We start from the raw sequence: 25,760 nt of genomic DNA on the forward strand, positions 1-25,760 counted from the left end.
AATAGGTTCTTATAGAAGTAAATTAAATCCTACAGAGGAAACATATGTGATAAGTGAAGAGCATTATGCTTGCTGTCCTTGCTACAACTTTGAGCAAAACTGATATTATCAGGAAATTGATCCAATGCATTCCCTTTTCTTTGCCCTTTGCCACTGAATGTACTGTTACTTGGCTCCTGTAACTCAGAACTTGAACCTCCAACTGTTCCTCCCTCCACCTTATATGCTCACACCCAGTGAAATTAGGAACTGGTTCTTCTGAAAACACTGTTTGAATTTTCAATATCATAAAACAAATGAAAAAGGCCTGAGTACTCACTAAAACACTCAACCTCATCTGGACGTATTTAAAGAAAACCTTTAGTAATTCTATTCGGTAGAAGGTACTGATTTGAATACAGACAGGCCTACATTTCATCAGAGGATCCTAATGTGTTTATTCCATTATCCATATTAAAAATCAGAGACCTACCTCGTCCACTCCGGCCCACAAATCTCAGATCGTTGAACCTTGCTACTTGGTTTTTCATAACAGCAGAGGCATTTCGGAGCTCAGCAGAATAATTTTCATCATTACCCGCCATGACGGTAACCACAGTCCCATCTGGTACCTCTCCGAGGGCTACCACCTACATAAAACAGGAAACACAGCAACAATAATGGCACATCAGAAAAGCTTAAACACTGAGAATACAGTCTCATGGTAAATGATGCATCTTATCAGGACTTAGTGCTCTAGTCCCATAATGGCAGACAGGAATGAGGCATCTGCATATGCGTTCGGATGCCACTTCAAAGAGACCAGTGTTTCAGGGTCCACCCATTCCAAAGGCAGGCAAAAGTTTCCTTCATTTGTTGTTGGATTCTTCACAGAATGCATGTACATTTTTATTAAATCCCCATGTTAAGTTGTCCATAGGAATTATGCCACAGAAGGAAAGCTGATGGCCCATCTGCAGATTGCATCGTACATAGTAAGGCACCGCCTGTCTGCAGCCTGGAGCGCCCTGAGGTGTGGTCTCATCCAGATCACAGGCCAAAAAAAAAAAAAAAAGGAAGTCTGGTCAGCTTTATGGGAGAAGATATTCAGGGGAAACCTTACAGTTACTGACTACAGGGAAGACTAAATGTAGTGTGGTATCCAGAAGTACATTTCATCTCCTTACTTTGAGCTAGATATTCAGCTTTCAATCACACTGCAAAGAACTACGGAACGCCCACTCTGCAGTGGGACCCATGGAATATACAAAGCCATCAAGAAGCCTAAAGTCTAGGTACAGGATAAAGATATATAAGAGGCTGAAAATGACCACCGACAAATGACTGGTATAGACAGAAAATACACCCGTAGCCAAACTTCTGTCTTGTCCCATCTGCCGTCTTGGAATGACACGCTTGCCTCCTTAATCTTCAACAATTAACCTGCAGCCGATTAACTTGGGCAAGTCAGGATCCAGAATAATCAGTCTTTCAGTCTAATAAACATTTTCACTGCTGCAAGGCATGGATCACACTCCAGGGTCGGCTAACTTGCAAATTGGTGCCTCTGATTAACATGGAGCCCGGAAGGGAAGGCCGGTGCAGAGTCTTTGCTGTCATATATAAAACACACTATTCTTAATCCATGAATTAAGGCCTTGCTCCTTGATAACATCCTTTCTCTCAACTAACTTCCAGGATCCTATAATATTCAGATGAGTTCCATCTCTTGCTCGTTCGGCTTCCAGATGCCCATGTGGTGACTAAGCCACAGCTCTGGCTACAGTAGCCCCACTACCCTCCAATGACAATATCCATGTGTGCTTGCCTGTCTGGCAAATATTACCCTCATCCTTCTGCTACTCCCTCTTTTGTCAAGATGTCCATAAGGCAAACCAAAGCATTTAATTCCATGCTCCCAATACAATTTGTACGTAACTCTCATTAAAGCAGATTCTTTACAATGTGATGAAACAGACATTATCACTACGCTTTAGAGCTGCATTTCCCTCACCCTTGAACCCTACCCTAGCACCCCTCCACTATACCCTCTGCTCAAGCCAGGGAAACAACCAAACAAACAAACGTGTCAATATTTTTTTCACCCTTACTGTTCTCTTAGGCTGTTCCATTCCTTCTTTAGCACTTTGTTATTCAGTTTAAAACCTTAAAGCCGTCCTTAAATTACAGAAACCACTTCCTGAGCATCCCACTGGACTCAAATGATCCTCATTTCAAAGTATGTATAGGAATGACCCATCTGCTCCTTGATATGCTAGCCCAAAGCTATGAGACTCCCTCTTAGGAGCCCAGATTATATTAGACTAGAAATTACACAAGGCAAGGGCCTTCATCTGTCTTGTTCACCACTATACACCCAGCTCCCAAAACAGTGCCTGGCACAGAGTAAGTGTTTGATAAATATTTTTGAAATAAATAAATGAAAGAGCTCCACAAAGAGCACCACTTCCCACTGCCAACAGTCCATGAGAGAACCAGTTAAAGGTTGAGTCAGCATCCCCAGCTAGCAGCAATATGCCCTTGCTCCAAACCAGTTTTCTGACAACTTTTTCCATCCCAGAAGAGAGGGACTCATGCCCACTATCCTTTACCCGGAATATACGGTTACTCTATTCAATCTGAGAAGTCTCCCAGGTCAAGGGTAAATCCCTTGAGAACATGACTTCCTTCCTGCATACTTGACCTAGGGCCTCAAGTGGCTGCTGAACACAGGTAACGCTGTACACCCCTGATAGGGGCAATGTACTTTTCAACTTTTTGAATTCACAAGGCCAAAAATGTGCACATTTGAAAAATACTGAAATACTGAAAAAACTGACTGTCTGCCAGTATTCATCTGAATGTTTGACATTTTTTACGCTCAGCATATTGTGTTTTAACACCTGCTGTGAGGCTTTCTATGTCAAAGTAAATATGGAACCAGTAAGTGCACTAATGAAGGTAGAAAAGTTGTACTGTTTAGAAGAGAATTAATGCACCAAAAATCAAGAGGCCCCACTTCTCCCCCACCTCTGTTACACATCTGCTATGATCTCAAGTAACTTCATCTCCTGAAACTACCGTTTTCCAATATAAATTGGAAATAGTTTTTTTAAAGTCTGTAAAATGTAGAAGATACTATATAAGTATAGAGTACGATTATAATCATGTACTTTTTGTAAGATGAGCAGGCTAACTTCTGTTCCAAGTCAGCTGTGTGCTAAACACAGGCTTTTACTTATAAGCTTCCTTAAAGGGTTCAATTGAATATGTAATTCTTTACTTCATGTCCTGAGATGTTTTTTGGTGTTGTTGAGAGATACAGGAGGACTGCTGTTGGGTTTCACTCCAGGCTGGCTAAATTTCATCTAAAAAAAGTGAAGAAATCTGTCCCAATATAAAGATTTTTAAGAGCTCTGGGACATTATTATTTTACTGCATATTTTTAACATAATGGATTTTTTTTAGTTAGAAGAAAAGGAAAATTGATTCAATATGGGAAAATACAAAAGAAAAGATCCCTAAGCGTGAAATACATAAATCCATTTTTCTTTGCTTAAGCAGTATAATTAAATATTAAATATTGGTATGTTTTATGCATTACATTTAATAACAAAACAAATAGGTCATCACAAAATGTGTGAGTCTTCTATGAGGCTTACAACTTGGCCCGGAAAAAAAAAATTGCTAACTAACAAGATATAGTGACAACTTTTCCTGTTATGGCTGAATTCTATTTTAATGGCTAAATATATTGGTTCTTTCTGCTATTCACTCTACCAAAGCAGATTGCCTAATGTTTTTCTGAGGAAAAAAGGGGGGATAAGAGGTAATGTATGTGACTTTATATCAATCAGAAGTGTAATTATATGTCTGAGGGTTTAAACAAAAAGTAGATCTCTGAAGCTAAAAAGTTTCCCTTGGAGATTCTCGACTGTGTTTATCTAAAAGAAAACCAAAAGAATCAAGAAATTTTTACACATTTCATCTGTACCAAACCCAAGCAATGGAAAACACTTTAAGGGGTAGAGAGTAGTCAAAAATCGCCCTTTAACTAGTTAGGAGTTAGCACGCATTAAAATTTGTTTCCACACTACCCAATACAAAAAGTTGTTCGGCAAAGAATAATTTGTGACGAAAACTTGACAGTTACTTTTCTAGGTGCTTTTAACATATAAAATCTACAAATTCAAGAAACTTCATGGGCAAGAGGGAAGTAATTTTGTGTCCTGACATTTTAGAATAGAGAAAGAAGTTCCTTTATTTAGCACACCTCATTATAACTAGCATTTAAATCACATGATACGGAGCTTGTGCAAAATAAAGTAAAAGAATATTTAACTCTAGAAACGCTATTGAAAATTTTTATGAGACTCCCTACGACTAAATCTGTGAGTTACTCTGAAAGAGGAACAACAGAGAATTAACTCAGGCCCTTAAAATTGTTTTTGTGGTCTTATTATATGGAAATTTAAATTGCCTATGACATTTCCACGTACAGAAGTCTAGTCTTCGCTAATCAATTACTCTTACAGACCAATATCACTGGGCACATTGCACTTGCAGCAAAACTGAAATATAATTATTTTTCAAGATAGAATCTTATCAAATCTTTCTTCGGAATACAAAGAGAGGTAAGGGAGTAATTGCAAAAAGGAAAAGTTTTATTTCTATGATAATTATTTAAAGATAACTTTAACTATCAAAAAGTTTCACAAATATTACAGTTACTTCTTAGAATCTAACTTAGAATTTAGAAAAACCTGGTTGAATTGTAGAGAAAAGAGGAAATACAATATAAAATATCATTTCATAATTTTTAAAATACATGTCAAAGAGAAATTTGACGGAAATTACTTCAATTTAAGCCAGAAACTTATGAGCCATGTATCAAGCTGGTTTAGATCATCTAACAATGGATATTCTGGAATTTTGAAAGGATACAAACAGCAATGCCAATGGGGAGAAAATAATGAACGATATTTTACCATGCCTGTTTTCAAATATAAGTTTTCTAAAATTTCTGAGTGTTTATTTTCCATCTAAAATTATTTGTTTCCATTACCTTACCAGTAAGTTTTATATACTCAATCCTAAAATTTTTAACTTTATTTTTATTGCATTTAAAGGCATAACACAAAAACGTGTCTGTCTTTACATAACTTGAGATCTATTACGATTTACATAATTTTGCACAGCAACTCACAGTAGGTTTAGCAAAGTTTTAACAGGTTTAATAACCTGTTTGTTTAGGTAAAATTACATTCAAAAAGACACAAACATAAAATCTGATCATTAAACATGTAAGGAACTACAACTCATTATGTCAAATAGTTATTAGCTGCATACTTGCTTATGAAGAGAAAAATGGCCAATGACGTTGAAAAATTATTTTCAAATAGGAATTGCTCCATCATTTTGAAACCCTATTTATGACAAATACTGAAAGGTATCATTAAACATGCAGAATTAACTATGAGCAATAGATCATATATCTAAAACTGTGTTTTTTTTCTTTAACATTGCCAGAAAAACATATGATACTGGTAAATAGATAGTCCAGCGTTTGCTAACTTAAAACAGCGCAATAGTCTTACACTACTTTTAGCTTTAAAATATACATCTGGACTTAAATTTTCTGCATAGTGTTTCAGCTTGAAGCTATTTAAAGCAGCTGAGTTATGAACCCTGAACACCAGGCTTCAGGGTGGAAATGCTGACAGACCCCTAACTTACAAGGGTGCTACTGGATACGGGGCTAACATGTTCTCTCCACTATTTCTACCTGACCATTAACTAATGAGCTGAATTTGCGTATTGCTTTTTCATCACTACAATTACCTAGGACAGAAAGGGCCTGGGATCTTCTAATAGTATGCCTTAACTATTTTAAGCTTTCAGTGAGATACACCTGAGAGAAAGGTTAAAAATATTTATTTCCATTTCCTTGACACCTGGGAGCACTGAACATTTCAAAACTGCAGAACTTTGTTAAAAATATAACGCTAATAAACAGCTTGGTGTATTTTAAAGTATACAAGTTGTTTTTGCACTTTTACATGTCAGAGTATAAATGAATTAACTACTTTCGTATAATCCTAAAACAAGATCAGATGAACAGCTCTAATACATGACATGTCTTAATACAATACATTGCCAATATCATTCTGAAGTGCTGTTTTAAGTTAACGTATCACAACACAGTCTACTGAATGCATTTCTGATTCTCTACCTTGCCGAGCTCAGTGTCACGGACATAAAATATGAGCTCAATAAATATTATATTGATTCGAATACCAGACTTCTCAACAATTAAGTCCTGTGTTAAATATATTTACCTGTCTGCTATCTACCCAACAACACTATAATTTACTGTGTACATAGCTCTAAATATGACAGCCAAATTGCTGTCACCACTTTTAAAACTGAGACTTCTTCATATTACTTCTTCTTTGCACATGTATTTGATTATGTTGCAAGAGTCTAGAAAGTCTACAGCTCACAGGCTTTTATCTTGAAAGTAAGGTAAAAAGAGGTTGTTTTTACTAACATTCAGATGAAAACAAAAAAATTATTGTCAAAATCTGGATGTTCCAAATACCTACACGTGTTTTCAACAGAGACAAAACTTCTATACTGAGTGGCTCTCAGCTGTCGCCCGCTATTTGAATTTTGTTAAACACAGGTAGTGGGGTGGGAAAACATGAAAGTCAAGTTTTTGGTTAACTCAATTTAACTTTCAATTAATATGAATTAAAACATTCAGTTTAATATGGCTGTGTGTTATCTATGGTCTTGTTTACTGGTTAAAAGTAAACAATCTGTAATTAAAAATAAATATGATGAATGGCAGAGAAAGCAATTTATTTTTAAAATAATTTTAAAAGGGTGGTAGTGAGAAAACCTGAAGATAGCCAAATTATCTGAGAATAGCTTTAACTAAATTGTATTCTATCTTTATGCCAAAAACATCCTTTCTATCCAAAATATTAATGCTCAGAATCAATTCAGCACCATATATGTAAGAGTATAGTTCAAGACAGTTATACCTTAAACATGTTTAGCAGGACAAACGGAATGTAGAACATCAGACGTCTAAATGACATCTTTTAAAAATGTAGGCACCTATCCTTAATTTTTTCATACCCTAACTTGTGGCATTTTATATATAAAATATCTATTTATTTGTATTATTTGCTGTTTTCATCCAGTGTTTTTTTTGTTTGTTTGTTTGTGTCTTAAGGGTTTGAGGGGGGGCGTGGAAGCAAATTTCCGCTCTCACATAAGGCCAATTAGAAAATTCTGGGCCCTTGGAGGATGAATTGTAAAAGATATCTCTCATGTGAAAATCCGAATTCTACGATTCGCCTATACTCTGAGTTTTTCATATTTCAAGGAAGAAAAGCTTAACCTACAAAATGGGTGGTTTATAAAAGGAGAAATGGGACGGTTAAAACACACACATTTCTTGAGCCAGCTACAAAATGAAACTTGCCCCAGAATGCAACATCCCCTTTCCATAACAATTCGTTCGATTTCTGTTCTGATACAAGACATAACGAGATAACCAGCTCTAACTGACCTGGACTCCTCTTTCTTTCCACGCCACCCACGCACGGAATCTGAATTGGTGCGCGTGGGGAGGGGGTGGTCAACAACCGGGAACTGCCAGTGGCCCGTGGGAGTTTGGCCCCAGGGTCCACAAGGGAGGAACTGGCAGGATTCCTCTCTTCCCCCCCTCCCCCCAAGGCCTGGCTAACCCTGCTCTCCACAATCCCAGAACCCAGGGGACCCAGGCCCACCTTCGCGGGTTCAGAGGCTAAACAGGGCCGGAAGCATCTTCCTGGGAGCGCTCTCGTCCCTGTCTGGCTCACCGCCCCCTCCATCCCAGGCGCCTAGTCCAGAGAGGGAGCACGGCCCGGGACCCCATCTCCCCAGCAACCTGGGACGCTCCCGGCCCTGCAGGCTCCGCGAGGGGACGAGGGCTGCCCGAGGGATCCCGATTGCCTTACGGAGAGACTCCGGACCCTACACCCTCAACCTGCGGAGCCGCTGCCCGCGACTCCGGCTGCTGAGACCCGCCCTCAAACTAACGGGCCGGGAGGGCGGAGGAGGCCGCGAGGAGCGCGCAGGGCGCTCTCCAGCCCGGGAGTCACTCCCTCGGCGCCCAGGCCACGGGCCCGAGCCTCCCACGACCTCTCAGAAACGGGAGGGACCTTTGGGGTCTGAGTCCTTAAAAGTAAGAATAAGGCGAATCGCACAATATCACCTCAGTTTTCAAGGCGGGCGAGCCGAAGGCATTTCACAGGTTTCCCTTCTCCCTCCCGGGCGCAGCGAGGCGGGGAGCGGGTCCGGGTGGAAGAGGCGGCCGGAGCCCCCGCCCCCTCCACTGGCCCGCGCCGCCTTGCACTTGAGGGTCCGGCGCCGGGGACTCCCGGACTCCCCCGCCTCCGGGCGCGCGGCGACCCCTGCAGCCCCGCCTTCCTCCCGGTAGCGGGAAGGGGCGCGGGTCTGCAGACGGAGAAAACGCCCCCGTCCTGTCTGCCCCTCACTGGCTCCCTGAGTGCCTAGGTTCGCCCGGGACCCTCTCGGATACTGATAATGCGGCCCACGCGCCGCAGCCAGCAGCCGGCACGCGGCGCCCCGCCCCGGGCGCAAACGCCCGGCGCCGGCACCCCACCAACACCGGCCCCCGAGTCCGGGAGGGGCCGGAGCCGCCGAAGCGCAAGCGGGTCAGAGAAGGGGGCGCCGAGACGGGCGGAGGGCGTTCGGTTGGGAAGGGAAGAGCGCGGAATTCCGGGGAGGGGCGGCGCGGCGGCCCGCGGTGCGGGCCCGGCCGGGATGCCGGGGAAGGGGACGCGGGAGTCTCGGGGGAGAACGCCGGGGATCCTCGCTCCTGGGGAGTGGGGGCGGGGTGGAGCACGTCCCGGCGGCGCCGCCGAGAGTGGGCACCTGGGGGCTCCAGGGGAGGGGAGACCGCTCAGAGGAGTGGGTCGGGAAGTTGGCCGGAAGGCTCCAGGGGTGATGAACGGATAAAGGGGACAAGGGCTGAAGTGGTGGCTACGGGCACAGGTGGGAGAGGGAAGGATCTGCGCGGGGTCACTAAGCCCCGAGCCCGCTGTGGGATCCGGAGGAAGAGGGCCACACGGGGGTCCCTCGGGTCAGAGCCACCGAGGTAGGAGCCTTGGAGGCCGTCCGAGTCAGGGGCCCGGCCCCTGTGGGCTTGGAAACGCCGGCGGGCAGGTCCAGCGGCGCCCGGCCGGGGGCGGGGAGCGGGGGGCGGCCGCAGCTTCTTACCTTGAAGGCCACGGGCAGGGTCTTGTTGCAACGCCAGTGCGAGGGCAGCACGGAGCACAGGAAGTTGGGGCTGTCGGTGCGGACGAGTTCAGCCGGGTGGTCAGCGATGATCTCCACCATGGTGCGGTTGTCGTGCGGCGGCCGCAACCGGGGCACCGCGGCCGCCGCCGCCGCCGCCGCCGCCGCCGCTGCCGCCGCCGCCGCCTCCTGCTGCTGCTGCTGCTGCTGTTGCTGCTGCTGCTGTTGCTGCTGCTGCTGCTGTTGCTGCTGCTGCTGCTGCTGTTGCGCAGCCACCACCGGGCTCACGTCGCTCATCTTGCCGGGCTGCAGGCTGCTGGAGGGGGGGCTGAAGCGCCGGCTGGTGCTCGGATCTACGGGAATACGCATCACAACAGCCACAAGTTAGCGAAGTGGCCGGGGGAGGGGGAGGAGGGTGGAAATGAGGGGCGAGGAGGAGGAAATTGGGGGGGTGGAGGCGAGACGGGGGAAAGGGGCTGGAGGTGATGGGGCTGAGGAGGTGAGAAATCAAGTTCGATGAAGCCGACTGCCGGGCGGAGTCTGACGGGAGCCAGAGGTGGCGGTGCGGAGCAATCGGGTTGGCGGGTGGGGAGACCCGGGAGGCGCAGATCTTGCCGGAGCCTTTGGAACACCCGGGGTGGCAGCTGCGAACGGGCACCGGGATGTGTTTGGCCCGGGGAGGCGGGAGGCTTCAGTTTGCAGCAGCTTGTAGTGGGGTCCCGTGGGGCACCGCGTCCTGGGTGCGCTGGCGCCCCCTCCCAGTTCGAGTCCGGCGGTGGAGCCGAGTGGGTTCAGCAGTCCAGCCCTGAGGCCAGCATCGCCGCGCGCTGCCCGCCACCGCCGCTCCGCGCCGCGCGCTGCTGCCCAGCTGCAGGCGTCCGCGCCGCCGCCCGCCCGCCCGCGCCGCTGCCGCCGCCGCCGCCTCCTCCGCGGCGGCCGCCGCTCCCCCCGCGCCGGCTGCACACTCAGATTCCTCCCGCGGCGGCTGCCAGCCCGGCTCCCCGGCTCGGCTCCTTCCTTTCCCTTCTCCTCTTCTCGCCCTCTCACCGCCACCTCCTCGCATCCACTCTCTCCTGCTCTTTGCAAAGCACCCCTGACCCTTGTGCTTCGAGGTGCCAGGAGGTAAGTCGCGGGCAGCGGATCTCGGGGCAACGGATCTCGAGCCTGCGAATCGCAGCCGCTGCCGCCGCCCGCCGGCCGCGAGAAGGAGCCCCCGGGGCGCCGCGCGCAGCTTCGGAAGCCGAGAGAGGCGGCCCCGGTCTACGGGGATCTCGCCTGGTCGCGTCCTCTTGCTTCTCGCCTCCTCCCCCCAAGACAAGGAACCCCCTCTTGGTCGGAGGAGGTTGAAGCTGAGACGCCAGAGAGCCGCCGGCTGATCTGACTGTCGTTATTTTTCGTTGTAACTTCAGGAGAGGAGGAAGGAAAATTCTTGAGCGTCTGTGCTGACTTCTCAGCTCTCTTCACCCTTCCCCCACCCTACCCCCCCCTCCACCTCTGCCGGAGCGGCTCCCGAGGGAAAAAAAGATTTTGCAGGGTTTGGGTGGGGTTTTTTTGTTTTGTTTTGTTTTTGTTTTAGACTTAAGTGACACAAAAAATTGGGATGGAGGGGACACTTGTCAAAATACTTTTCAGAAACTCAAGTGGGTGGCTGGACACTTTTCTTCTATATTCAGACTTGTCGTTCCTAGAGAACAAGGGTGAGTTTTTTAAGGACTGGAAAACTGTCAGCTTGATGATTAAAGTAAGTTGCAAAAACCCTCGCTGGGGGAAAACCCCAGCAGTTTTCCATGAATCTCAATCTTTTATTGTCTATTTTGCATCTAAAACTAGGTCTAATGTCTTAACTTTCTCCCCCACCACTCCCGGGGAAAAAAAATAAAACTACAAAATAAAATATTCAAAATGCTTCAATGGCTATTTATTTATGTATTTATTTCCCAATGTGGGTTTAAAAAGCGACTTTGGATCCCCAAAAAAGTTGTGGTCGAGAGGATGAAGGAGCGCAGAAAAAAACGGCAGTTTTACCTAAAATGTGGTTTTTGGAGGCTGGGATTTCTAATGATTAGGTTTTTGTGGTTTATATAGACACGACTCTGGCTAAGGCGATCATTACGCTGATGAGAGTCAGAAGCACGTGGGTGTCTCCGACCAGCCTCAAACTCTGAGCCTTCAAAACAAAACAATGTGGGGCACCCGCAGAAACCGGGAAATCCGCTTGAGGCTATTGCACCCCTAAGAAGGGGGCACCGGGCCGTTTCCCCTCCTCGTAGTGTACTGCTACGTTCCTTGCTGTCAATCTCCTTTAAACCTCGCAAAGCTTGAAAACTTGTCTGCAAAAAGAATCATCAGTTGCCAAAGTTTCAAAGATTCCTAACAGCGTAGCTGACACTAGACAGTAATAAGTGATTTTATAAAAGAAATGAAGTTACAGTGCCTCCTCTTCGGAGTATTCAGGAAGAAACATAGTTGAGTCATCACTCATCGCCCCCCCCCATCTTACTTAAATCAATCCACGTACCCATTAATCGGCATTTTTATTGCTCAGCGCAAACGCCTCTCTCACCCCGGTAGCGACCTGCCACGACTCTCCCGCTTTTTAAAGCGTCGCTTCCTCTAGCCCAGCGGGCACTTGGGGGTCTGCGCCTTTGAAGGGGCCTGGAGAGCGTGGGGGGCGCGGAAGAGGAGACCTGGTGTCTGTCAAGGTCTCTGGAGCCTATTTCAAGCGCAAGATGAACTTGGAGAGCTGTAGTTGAGTGGCTTGGGGACCAGGATTGCCCTCTAAATAGATGCTCCCTCGACTGAGGGGCCTCCAGCCGTGCGAGCCGGAGGTGGGGCGGGGTGGCTCGGCGAGCGCCCTCGCGGGGGTAAGGATGCGGTCCAGGGGACAGTGCTCTTTCCTCTTTGGGGCTTTAGTTTTACCTTCCCTTTCCCCATCCACAACTCCACGCGTCCCTCGTCCGGCTTTCCCTTCCCCAGTTTTCTCCCCCACGTTCCCGCCTCTCCCCAGAAATCCCCCCGCAGACGCGAGCCTCCTCGCCGCGCCCCTCCCGCCTCCTCGGCCTTCCCACGACCGCCTGCCACCCTGGATGACTCATTCTGCACCACCCGCTGGGACACCCCCTGCCCAACCTACTCCTCGCCGCGGCCCACTGGCCTCGGAGCCCGGGCGCCCCCGGCATGCGAGGAGGACCCACTTATCCCGACGGACTTGATGCGCAGCGAGGAACGGAGCTGTCTCCTGCGCCTGTGATTTTTAATTATCTTTTCGGTCACAGGGGAGAGCTCTAACCCCGGGCACTGCCGCGCTGCCGGCGCGCGCCAGGGTCGCGTCTTCCCAACCTCACGCGGCCGACCAGCCAAGGGAAGCCAGGCTTACCCTTCCAAAAAAAAAAGAGAGAGAGAGAGAGAGACCAGACTGCCTGCGTTAGTTTCCTACCTTACACCCCCGCCCCCCCACTTAGTCACATGCACCGGAGCACACACGCCTCACACATCCCCACACTGACACATAAATACACATACACAACTCACACATAAGGCTTTTTTTTTTCTTTTTTTTTTTTTTGCCTTTTAACGAGACAGTTTTATTACGGGCGCATTGCACCTCAGTCTATCAAAGATCTCTGACTTTTTTTGTTGCGTTTTTGAACGTGTAGGGGCTGCAAAGGAGGAGAGAAGTTACCGGAAGCTGATTATTTCTGTGGTCAAAGGGAGATAAAAATTCAGTAACTAACATAGTCGGTGTTATGCCGCCTTCTTTGGAGTTGTCCTTCTCCCTGGAAATCCACAGAACCGGGAATTACCAGAAAATGTGTTGCTCAGTAACAGTCAATATTTCAAATATGGGCGACCAGACGGGCTTTTTTGAATAAGAACTTCTAGGGCAGTTGAACTTAAGTAACCATCATGGGGGCTTTTCCTTCCTCTTTCTTTCTCCATTGCTGTTTTGTCCGTTCTTTGTTTTACTTGGTGGATAGCAAAATATGCAGGCCTCAGTGTTTGGGTGCTTTGACTGGGGATTTTAAGGGCTATTTAATCAATGGTGAATTATTTATTTTAATTAATCATATCCGGTAATTCAGCTTTATAGCCATCCTTGGACATCCTCCCTCCATTTCACATTTCAGTGGAGCTAATATGAGCAACTCTTGGAAGTTACTAGTCTTGGATTCCTTAAAATATCCTACAGTTATTTATAATGGGGAAATGAAATTTTCCACCGAATACCCTAACAACGTTTCAGGTACCTGGCACAGCGGATTTTCAGTCTCCTTTCAAAAATATCCTCTTGCTGAACATTCACACTTTCAGCTGGAGCTGACTGAGCCTGGAACTGATGATGTCTTGGCTCAGAGTGTTATACTTAAAGGAAGAAAACATTTTTACAGACCCCTAAACTGAACCTCTCCTGGTAATAGTAGGCACAGAGGGAAACTGTGAAATTTTACATGTGTGTATTTTGTGCTATAGTTTGTATGATCTCACTCTTGGGCTTAGATTTTTTTTTTCTACCCTGAAATGTTCAGAACAAATCACCCAAAAGATTTCTCTTCAGAAGCATGCCTCTTTTCTGTTGTATGTTATGGCATTAAAACACGCACACGCACACACACGTTTTTCTGAACATGTGCCTATTCCGGAAAGTATAAGCATTAATTTTCCCCTCCATCTCCTTTAACGTTTAATATAACTGTTTAGTAACAACACCTGGAAATTCTGACTTTCCAGACAAAGAAAATGAGATGTGAGACGGTCAAGTTATTTATCGAGTCAAAGAACTGAACTCCCAAAACCAAGACCAGAATCCGTGCTTCTTTCATTCAGGTTTCATCTTCTAACCACTAAATTATTTTATATATACTTTTTTCTTCATGAAAAATGAAAAAGTCACTGTGAAATTGTAAAACAGATTTCGATGGGCCAGCTAATAAAGTGGGACAACCTTTCAGACGTGCAGTAAAATATAATGGACATATCGATGATTGCTAAAGTTTTGAATGGTTGTATGGGAAAACTTTATAAATAGAACCATCTTTAGAGAGTTTTCCTTTGAACCGTAATTGAGTGGAAGTCACCCAGCCCTTGTAGAAGTAGCACTGCCAGTAGACCAGGTGTTGTCACACTACAGCCCACAGGCCGAATCTCGCCTGATGCCTATTTTTGTATAACCCACAAGTTAAGGATGGTTTTTGCATTTTCAAATAGTTGGGAAAAAATTAAGAGAAGAATAATATTCATGACACATGAATCTGATGTAAATTCAAATGTCAGTGTCCACAAAGTTCTATTGGAACACGGCTTTATTCATTTAATTATGTATTGTCTGTAGCTGCCTTTGCCTAAGACAGCAGAATTGTGTAGTTGTGAAAAGGACTGCATGGTCTGCAAAGCCTAAAATATTTAATATCTGGGTTTTTTCTAAACAGAAAAAGTTTGCCAATCCCTGCCCTGAAGAGAAAATGATGCAGGATTCTGGTGGAATGGATCAGCAGAAAGAAGTAGCTATTTCAGAAGATGGAAGGATGGAGTGTTTATAAGGTCCAAATTGGTTCTTTAAAAGTGAAAATTTTTTCCTTTAACTTATTCTTTTCTGTATAAAATGTTAATCAGTTAGACTAGTATTTTTCACTTAATCATTTTAGGTGGACCAAAATGAAAATCAGAGAATGAGAAGTTAGTGCGTTTGCATGAGCTCTTTAAGTACTGTTGTCTTACACATCTTTATATGTCAGCATCTTCCATTATCCTTCACAGTGAGAGCACATTAACTGCATAGATGAGAAAAGAGTAAAGAAACTTCCATGTAGTCTGAACATGAAAAAAAATACGTATGGCTTGCACAGGTTTATTCCATGTGCTCTACAAATGATTACACAAGAAACGTAAATGAGCTTACCAAGAATTTTCTGGTATACAAGATTTTCACAAGTCCTATATATACTTTTAAGATAGTTAGCTTAATAACTTAAGTGATCCCAAACTTTCTGACGTATTTTTTTCATTTTAATTTTTTATACAGTTCAATACTGTATGATTTGTTGTAAGCTCTCTCAATGTTTCCCTTTGTCAATGGACCTATAATAATTTGCATGGCTGTAACAAGAGATGAATGTTTGTAGTTAGAGGGCTTAGCATCATAAACCTTTCCTTGTTGTTCCAGTTAGCATTCCCATGGACCATTTTCAGGTATTTATAAGAGAGTACAGCATTGTCATAAAAAGGCTGACGCTCGCCATATCATTTCCACATTGATGGAGCACCTGTCTAATTGTACTTCAGGAACGACGCTGACTAGAGTGGCACATGTGTTTGACGGTAATATCAACTTACTACATGACACCGTTTTTACCTCAGGCGACCAATATAATTTCTAAAAATCTCATTTATTACCCAGGAGTCAGAGAAATAAAACTCATCTTCTTAAATCAGCCCTTTGGTATTTTGGTGTTGGTAATGGTCCTATGTGGGTGGCAGTGATCTCCGAGAAGTAGGGCAATATTATATGTAAAAGTTTACAAATGTCTGTGATGAAGCATCTAAGAACACCCTAAAAGGAAGTAATAATTTAACTTCTGTAGTAATTTAACCATTCTTTATTGATGTTCTTGCATTTTACTTTCAAGGCACCAAGGCAGGTTGCTATCCAATTCTAATCCCACCGCCCACGGTTCTACAGTTTCACTCTAGACTTCGGGACGGTGGCCTGAACCATTTGTCTGCTCTCTCCAACTTGCCTTCAGGGTGAGAAACATAAATCATAGTAGTCTTAGTCCAAATAACAAAGTACAAAACCAGCATTTGCTCAGTCTGAGAAATTTGAATTACCAACTAGAAAGGCAGAAAAAATAGAAGAGGGAAAAAAAAACAGAACAACAGTAATCCAACCTGGTTCTCTTAGCTGCAATCCTAGGGGATGCCAGTTCTGGGTCACCATCCTAAGTGTTTTATTCCTCTGTATTTCATATTCAGAAACTCTTCCTCCAGTGTTTGCCCCCAGGATTTCCTGAACTAGACTTTTCTCAGAGAAAGCACTTTCTTTTTCCCATCTAGCCATAATCGAGTTCTATACGCAATGTTTCTTTTATCTTTTTTAACTTCAGATGAATTATCTGATTTATCTTTTTGTCGGGCAAGATCTGTTAATCACACTCCTATAAGTCACAATTTTTCCCCAGATCATTTTTCTTCCCTAGAGGAGCCAGTTATCAACTTATTACCTCTCATGTCCATATTCATCTTTTTACCTGCTCTGTGAAAATGGATCTGGGCCCTTTAAATATTTCTCCTTACCAGCTGGCATTGATATTTTGTCAGTAGGGGGCATTGGAGAAACGTTACAGAGGGAAAAGTGTTTGCTTCCTGGTTCCCTTGTGCTCAACAGGGCAGGTTGCTACAGCCCTTCAAGTGTAGCTTCTCTAGCTCCTAATTTTTCCAGCACACACTCCAGCAGTTTCCCCAGGGCCCAGCTGCTGCAGCAAAGTTGGTTTCTCCAGTGCCAGGCTCCTGCTGTGCACAGCCAGCCGCCACCGGCACCCAGCATTTTCCCCCAGCACCCTCCACCTTTGACTGTTTTATAGCAATGTGTCTCTGGTAAGTCACCTACTTGGGAACAGCTTTCCCTAGCAGCCTAGAGCGCAGATTGCCAGCAAGTTCCACCAGTGCGACTTCTCTACCATCCAGGCAGGGAGTCAAATCTGTGCTCTCCCAATAAGATCTGTATCTCAGCCCAGGGGGAGGAAAGAAGGGGACTCTTTCTTGGTTGCTCTGTTTCAGTCCTGAGGATAGTGGATGCTCTTATTCTTAGTCTTTAGTGTTCTCTTGACTTCTTTCTAGCCAATTCTTTGTTACTCCAATCCATTTTTATAGGCCACAATTATATGAAACTTTCCTTGTTCAAATTACTGTGTGGTCTGTCTTTCCTCATTGTTCCCAGACTGATATTACAAGGGTTTAAAATTTTCTGGCCCCCATGATGTCCTTGTTCACAGTGTTTTCCATTTGTGGTCACACCTTTTGGGTCATTATAAGATGAGCATTTCCAACATTACATCACATCTATTTGACTTATCTCTACCTGAGAAGTATGATAAATATATACTTAGAAGACATTGGGAATTCCCCTGGCAGTCCAGTGGTTAGGACTCAAGGCGCTTTCATTGCCAGGGCCTGGGTTCGAACCCTGGCTGGGGAACTAAGATCCCACAAGCCGCATGGCACAGCCAAAAAATAAAAAAAGAGGACAGCGAGTAGAGGTAAAAAGGGTCAATATTCTCCCGCCCAGAGTCTCTTGACATCTGTCATGAAATCACATAGTCCACACTTCAATTAAAATATACATAAATAAAATCACACACAAAAATTCCAGAGCTGCTCCATGCCTAGATCCAATACAAAGCCAGAATCAGGGAAGGTGGATAGATATCTTGCAGGATCTGGAGAGCAAAATGCTACTGCCCAGGAAAGACAGGGAGCCGGATTATATGATGCTGCCTTATTGTACTTGAAGTCAGAGACTAGGCGATGCTATGTTTCTACAGTAAAATAAACCAGAGAAACGCTGAATGAAACAAAATAAATAGACTTAGTACTGCCAGTTTTCTCCCAGCTTTTAATATGCTATAGGTATCTTGAACTTCCACGGAAGAAACTAGAATATAGCATTTCCCAAATTTACTTAATTATTTCTTCTGAGCAGATTTAAAGTTCTTTGAAGTATTTTTAGAAAATCCACAGCTAAATCAAAGTGGAAAAAAATTGTTGGAACATTAAAGGGACTATCCTATCTAGAAGGGAATATTGTAATGTAGTGGGGAAATAAAGTTGGCTAAGCTACTTATAGCTAGGTCACGGGGACCTTGGTACCATGATTCCTACCTTTGTACACATTTACAGGAGGGAGAATGTTTAGGCTGCTTCTAGAAGCCTTGATCTTGGTGCTCATCCCACCATCTCAGCCCATTCACCCTTCTTGATCTGAACAGAAGAGTTGAATGGAAGCTTTTCTGGGCAGGGCCAGTAGGAGGGTGAGGCAAAGATCCTGCAAGGGCGGGGTCCCATCCTATCTTATTTTATTTTATTTTTTATTTTTTGGCCACACTACAGGGCACGTGGGATCTTAGTTCCCTGACCAGGGATCGAACCTGTGCCCCCTGCAGTGGGAGCATGGACTCTTAACCACTGGACCGCCAGGGAAGTTCCCATCCTATCTTTATTTAAAGTTTTGATACTTTGCTAATCGTGGATCTTTTGGTATTAAATTTGATTTTTAAGAATACTGCATGAAAATATTATCTTGAATAATGGGTTTCTTGGAACACCCTTAAATTTTGCACTCAAGGCCAGTGCCTCAATTCATTTCATCCTAATCCTGGCCCAGCTCTGTGGGAATGTGGAACTTACAGAGCAATTCCTGACCTCCCTGCTTTGTCACCATCTTTCCTTTTTTTAATATATTACTAAATGTAAATACAAATTGCAATAATTCCATATTCTCCCACAAAAGAACATACCTTATGACTTTCAGTACCTAACTGAGGTTTCAATAGCAGATATAACAGAAGAGTTTGACCTTCAATAATATAATAAATAATATGTAAGGGTAACTCTGTGTATGTGTTTACCTGGTTATCACTCTTTGGCAACAAAAATACAAATCATCTGCTTTTAATTATGCAAGTTTTTGGCCACTTGGTTGTGGGATCTTAGTTCCCCGATCAGGGATTGAACCTGGGGCCTCGGCAGTGAAAGCGTAGAGTTCAACCACTGGACTGATAGGGAATTCCCTATTATGCAATTTAAAAAAGGCAAAAATGTGTCTTCTTTGTAGTTTAACTCGGTTTTAGAAAAATTATCTTCAATTTTATTTAAATTAAATACGTTGCAAACACGATACACTTAGAGCCTGTTACTTTTCATTTCTGTAAGTGTAGTATTGGTGTTAAATTCATTAGATTCTTTTAATAAATTAAATGGATTCCATTATCAAATCTTTATAGGAGTTTCATAAGAGACGATTCCTACTGGTGTCAATGTGGTGGAAATAAACTTTCACCAGAGTGGGGGAAAAAAAGTAAGGTATTTTAAAAAAAAAAAAGTTACTTGGCCACTGTTCTTTCTTCTGTCAATACAGTTCTTTTTCTGTTAATTCAAATCTTTGCCCAGAGAATATATTTATTTCTCTTTCCTAAGTAAAATCTCTAACTTTCTATAGTTTTTGATGACCAGGTTTGAGGCTTAACTGTGACGTGTTGATTCTTAGGCATTTTGAAATACGGATTTTTCACATGCCTTAAAATCAAACTTTTTACTTGACTCTTCCTAGCAAGTCTTAATTAGGATTTTGACTTCAACATTTAGGTCAGACTTATATGTATATGGCTAATGAACAGATCTAAAATCTTATTTGACGCTATTCTCATTATTGTCAAGTAAAAAAGAAACTGATGAAACGTTCCAGATCTTCATCTGATATGCTTAGTTTAAAGCTTATTTTCTCTAAGATTACTGAAAATGTGGGTTGCATCTAGTAGTTTCATTGAACATAGCTGTTTTTTCCTGTTTTTAACTTGCTTCACTGTTTATCCTTATTGAAGGGTATTATTATGGTGTGCCCATAACTGTAACATGGAAACTAGTTGAGGTGTTACAATTTATTACATGTTGTCATTCAAGATTTAATCATGGCTTCTTTGATGCTAACAGTATTGTTGACACAAAAATAAATATCTTTTTTCAAAGGTATCTGTGATAAAACTTGAACTATGGAAAATATATTAATAAGCCGAGAATTACTAGAAGTATGATACATAGAGCCCTAACGTAGAGTCAGCTTTGCAATTTGAAAGTTTTTCAATTCTCAACTTTGTTTTACAAACTTTTATAAACTCAACAATAAAATTTCCCTCTGGCAAAAATATTTCTATTCAGAACCAAACTTTCTATAGAAGATTTCCTACTGTCAGTGTTAAAAATTTAAAAACTGGGAGAAAATTTGTTGGAAAGTTGCATTGCACTTGTCACTGAAAAAAGGGGAGGGTGGCTTATATCTAAATAAAGTCTAAACAGTCCATCAGCGATTTTTATTACACAAGTATGAAAAGAAAAAGAAATTCGCTTTAATTCATTCACTTCACCCTTGAAATCATTGTATTATGTGAAAATCTTATGTGGCCTTGATAATTTTAATACAAGTTGCTCAACTTTCTTTTCTTCCCTGTCAGAGAGCATGCAATTTGAAGCCACTGAAAGAAAAAAAAAACTTTCAGAAGGTTTATATTGGAGTGGAGTCTTGGTCTCTTCCCTCTGAACTCCCTTCCAGGAGCACAGCAACATGACCACATGTGAACTATAGCTCTTCTCGGCACGTTTTAGAAGAGAGGGTAGAGGTGCAAAATGGGAAGTGTACTGGCACATCTTTTTTTTTTTTTTTTTTTGCGGTACGCGGGCCTCTCACTGTTGTGGCCTCTCCCGATGCGGAGCACAGGCTCCAGACGCGCAGGCCCAGCGGCCATGGCTCACGGGCCCAGCCGCTACGCGGCATGTGGGATCTTCCCAGACCGGGGCACGAACCCGTGTCCTCTGCATCGGCAGGCAGACTCTCAACCACTGCGCCACCAGGGAAGCCCCTGGCACATCTTTTTAACTAACTCACCATAAAACCTGGAACAAGGGCTCCAGACCAACATGTCCTATGACCTCACAGAAATTTCCATCTGAAGATTCATTCCATAAACCAGTCAAGGTCAATATGTCCAATATACCTAGCTCATTGTTCCAAGCAGAAAGGGAAACAAGGGACAACATTTATACTGCAAAGGCCCACTGTACACAGTCCTTATTTCCCCCCATCTTTATTAATACTCCTACTGAACACAGGATTGTGAACTCCGTAATGGTAGGGACTATACTTGTTTGACTCACAAATAATCTGGAACTACACCACAGAAGAAGTCCAGGGAATTCCATTCCTACTATGTTCCACATGTACACAATGTGAATAATGTTCCCTGGAGTGCTGTAACATGGTAGCCCTAGGTAGCCCTGGCAGCTAGCGTAAGGCCTGGCTTATAGTATGTGACCAATAGATACTAGTTGACTGAATGAATGAATGTTCCCTGTTAGGCAGAAACTTGGGTATCAAGATAAACTAAGAAACTTGAGTATTAAGATAAACTAGTCTTCATCATTTTCCACTTCTAGTCTATCACCTAATTCTATTAATGCTACTTCCTGAATATCATTCATATCTGTTTTCTTTCCATCTCCATTACCACTGTGTTAGTTCAAGCCTCTATCATGTTGAATCTCAACTGCAAGAGACTTCTAGCTTATCTCCCTGACACCATTCATGCCTGCCTCAATCACAAATCATCCTCCATGTTCCCATCAGAGGTCTCTTTTTATAACACAATGTCAACCATGTCATTACATGGCTTGAAACTCTTCAGTGGTTCTATATCATCTATCACATGGGCCAGGGGATAAAACACTTCACGATCCGGCCTTCTCACGTTATCATCACAGAGCCACAAGTACAGGGGTTAAAAGGTGAAACCCAAATTTGAAAACAAACATATCTTATGAAAAACCCCAACCTACACATCTCCTACTATCCCTTGCCCCCATGTCAGCCACATTTTCTCTCTCTCTCTTTCATCAATGCTATTGCAATTTGCATTTACTTCCGTTATTGCACTCGTCTCCTGAACTCTCTGTTCACGTACATGTCTCTCAAAGAGAGTGTAAATTCCTTGAGGGCAGGGATTGGTTTCATTCATTTTTCATCCTCAGCACTTAGTGTAATGTCTAGAATACAATAAGTGCCTATAAATATTTGTTTAAATGAGTCAATGTATAAATAAACTTACTTAAAATTCTGTTTCGACCTGAATTTTCTGTCCTTTAAAATAGGAACTTTTCGTGTTGTTAAATCCTATAGTTCTGTCCGAAATGATCAAATACTGATGAGGATGTGGACCAATGGGAAGTTTCTTACATTTTATTGAGACTGTGAATTGCGGGGAAAGACTTGGGATCACAGCTTGGTAACATCTAGCAAAGGTGAAGCTGCACGTATGCTCTGTGACTTTGCAGTTCCACACCTAAGTATCTACCCTGGATGGGGAACACATAGAAAATGACGATCAGTTACATGTTTTACTGGAGTAAAGAAATGAGGGGCTTGTGCTTGCGGGCAAGGAAGTGCGGCTTCCACTACTTCAGCCCACCCTGTGTCCTGAGTGCTCAGGGGTCAATACTTTTTGCTGTATCAGTGGTCTTCAAACCCGGTGTAATGTGGTTTGCTGTATTATTTAAGAATACTCACTCTGCTTTAGAAAATCAGAGAAGCAAATGAGGATAAATGAAACTAAATATAGAAGCTAGTCATTTGTAAGACACATTAGACATAAAGGAAATAGAGCGTATGTGTACTTAACGTCAATTGAAAGGGTTAGAAGAACCAAGAGCATCAAATAATCACGACACACTACGTAAATATGAGGCTCTCAATATTCCCAGGGTCTTAAATGGGCCTCCCATTGATGACGTCCATTCTGGCCCATGTGTCCTCTGCCCAATAAACTCAATAGCTGCTCGTCAATCTAATGGGTAAGCCACAACTATGACCAGGTGTACCACAAGCAAGTGTGTACTTGCTCTAGGAACCTTCCTTCTGCAGAACACTGTTGCATAAACCTCCATTCTGGCTTGTAACCACACCATCAGGAGAATATTAAAGCATCAGAGAAAGAAATGAAATATACAAACTTCGCATAATTTGGAAATATGCACCCTCTTTGCACCCTATCCTAAGTGTATCAATCTATACCATCTCTATCCTCTTGCTTCTTCCTCTGATTTCAATTAATTTCAATCAGTTGCATGATCCAAGATTCTTAATGTGGTCTGTATGCCTCTAGTTCAGTGACAAATAGCTTGCCTTAGTGTTCTTAGAGGCTACCGTTGACTGCATCAAGATAATTTCCCACATAATGCTGGGTTACATGCACCCCTACAGGACATGAGAACTTTCCAGGAACACAGATTGTTTTAAGAATTAATTTTAAAATCCTCAAAGTCATATATACTTAAAAGTGATCTTCCTGGGAACTTGCCTGTGCTTCGCATTTTCTCTCTTTATATTTCCCTTTTCCCACTTCACAAAAGAAAGGATACCTCCTGGCCACCTTCCCTTCGTATTGTGCATTGCCCCACGGCAAATTAAAAATCTCCTGCCTGCCACACAGAACGTCCATTAACCAAGACACCAAAAGCACCATTTCAGTCTACTCCTTAAGAGATGCATTTCCAAAAGAAGTTTGACTTTCATGTTCAGTAATTATTTATAAAAGAATATAATGCATTTATGTTGTTTTCATCAGTTGTATACTATGGGAACACTAATAATATAATAACTCAAACCAGAAGTATTTTAACAATTAGAAACGTATGGACCTAGGAAGCTAACAATTTCTAATTTACGTACCTGTTAATTTATGTACCTATTTTTGCTGCTGAAAAATAGTCCAGCATTACTGGTTGAAGATTTTAAAGCATAAAAATATATTACATTAAGACACTTTCTGTGTAGGATGTATGATAGAAGTGGGATGAAAGGAAACAATGTAAAACTTTTGACTGACAAGGATCTTGTTTATATATTATTACATAATGGTCTCAAATCACAATGAGATACTGCTTCATATCCACTAGGATGGCTATAACAAAAAAGATGAACAATAAGTGTTGGAGAAGATGTGGAGAGATTAGAACATTAATGGTGGGAGTGTAAAATAGTGTAGCCACTGTGGAAAATAGCTTGGCAGTTTCTTAAAAAGTCAAACATAGGGCTTTCCTGGTGGTGCAGTGGTTGAGAATCTTCCTGCTAATGCAGGGGACACGGGTTCAAGTCCTGGTCTGGGAAGATCCCACATGCCGTGGAGCAACTAGGCCCGTGAGCCACAACTACTGAGCCTGCACGTCTGGAGCCTGTGCTCCACAACGAGAGGCCGTGATAGTGAGAGGCCCGCGCACCACAAAGAAGAGTGGCCCCCGCTTGCCACAGCTAGAGAAAGCCCTCGCACAGAAACAAAGACCCAACACAGCCAAAAATAAATAAATTAAAAAAAAAAAGTTAAACACAAAATTACCATAAAACACAGCAATTACACCCAAGAGAAAAGAAAATATACATTCACACGAAAACTTGTACACAGGTATTCATAGCAGCATTGGTCATAATAGCCAAAATGTGGAAACTACTTAAATGTCTATTGACTGGTGAATGAATGAATAAATATGGTATATCCATTCAATGGAATATTATTCAGTCATAAAAAGGAATGAAGTACTGATCCATGCTCCAGTATGGATGAACATTGAAAACATTCTGCTAAGTGAAAGAAGCCAGACACAAAAGACCACATATTGTGTGCTTCTGTTTATAAGAAATGTCCAGAATACAGAAAGTACATTAGTGGTTGCCAGGGGCTGGTGGGAAGGAGTAAAGGGAAGCAACTGTTAATGAGTATGACATTTCTTTATAGAGTGATAAAAATATTTTGGAATTAGATAGTAGTGATCATGGCACAACCTTGTAAATATATTTTAAAACTACTGAATTGTGTGCTTCAAAGGGTGAATTTTATATAATGGGAATTATATCTCAATTTTTAATTAAATTAAATTTTTAAAAAAATGAATGATTGAGACTAGAAATATATTGGGGGAAAGGAGCTATAGCACTTCAGCTGGGATATTATTCCAGAAAGAAACCTGTACATATGTGCTCTAGGAGAATATATGAATATTCATAGCAACACTAGAAACATCAACAGTAAAGGATAAACATACAGTGGAATACTTATGCCATAGAACTATCTACAGTGAAAATGAATAGACAACAGCTACACACAGTATCATAGATGAATCTCAGGAAACCAGTATTGAACTAAAACAACACATTGCTTCAGTATAAAGACCTATAGGAGAATGATCATATCCATGCTCTTCATGATAAACAGAAAGGAAACTACCCAACCAACATGCACAGTAGAATGGATAAATTACGATATATTGACACAATGGAATACTATGAGCAATGAGAATGAATTAAGTTCAATCTACATGTAACAATAAGGATTAATCTCATAAAAATAATATTGAATGGGAAAAACAGAAGTGACAGAGTACATACTGTATATTTCTCTTTATAAAAAACTCAAAACCAGGCAAAACTAATCTACAAGGTTAAAAGTCAGGATACTGCATACCCCAGGCAGAAAGGAGGGTAGTGACTGTCAGGTGGCCAACAGGGGCTTCTGGGATGCTGATAATGCTGTTTCTCTATCTCAGTGAAGGTTAACTGGGTATATTCACTTGCAGAAATTCATCAAGCAGCACACATATGAGGTGTACACTTTTCTGTAGGTATGTCATGTATCAAATTAAAGTTCAAAAAGAAAACA

General features: G+C 42.8%; 1 protein-coding gene across 5 annotated transcripts in view; it reads right to left on the reverse strand.

Annotated features, from left to right (window-relative positions):
* RUNX2 (RUNX family transcription factor 2) overlaps positions 1-25,760 on the reverse strand; it is a 314,752-nt gene that overhangs the window by 217,980 nt on the left and 71,012 nt on the right. For 4 of the 5 annotated variants that reach the window (XM_067752784.1, XM_067752781.1, XM_067752782.1 and 1 more), the window contains exons 3-4: positions 9,277-9,647; positions 473-629 (exon numbers count right to left, since the gene is read on the reverse strand). In XM_067752784.1, coding sequence (XP_067608885.1) covers positions 473-629; positions 9,277-9,647 — 528 coding nt within the window. Of the gene's footprint in view, positions 1-472; positions 630-9,276; positions 9,648-10,341; positions 10,495-25,760 lie in introns of those variants that run through there. The other variant, XM_067752785.1, reaches the window with a different exon arrangement.

The sequence above is a fragment of the Pseudorca crassidens genome, chromosome 10 (genome assembly GCF_039906515.1).
Source record: "Pseudorca crassidens isolate mPseCra1 chromosome 10, mPseCra1.hap1, whole genome shotgun sequence".
NCBI classification, from domain to species: Eukaryota; Metazoa; Chordata; class Mammalia; order Artiodactyla; family Delphinidae; genus Pseudorca; species Pseudorca crassidens.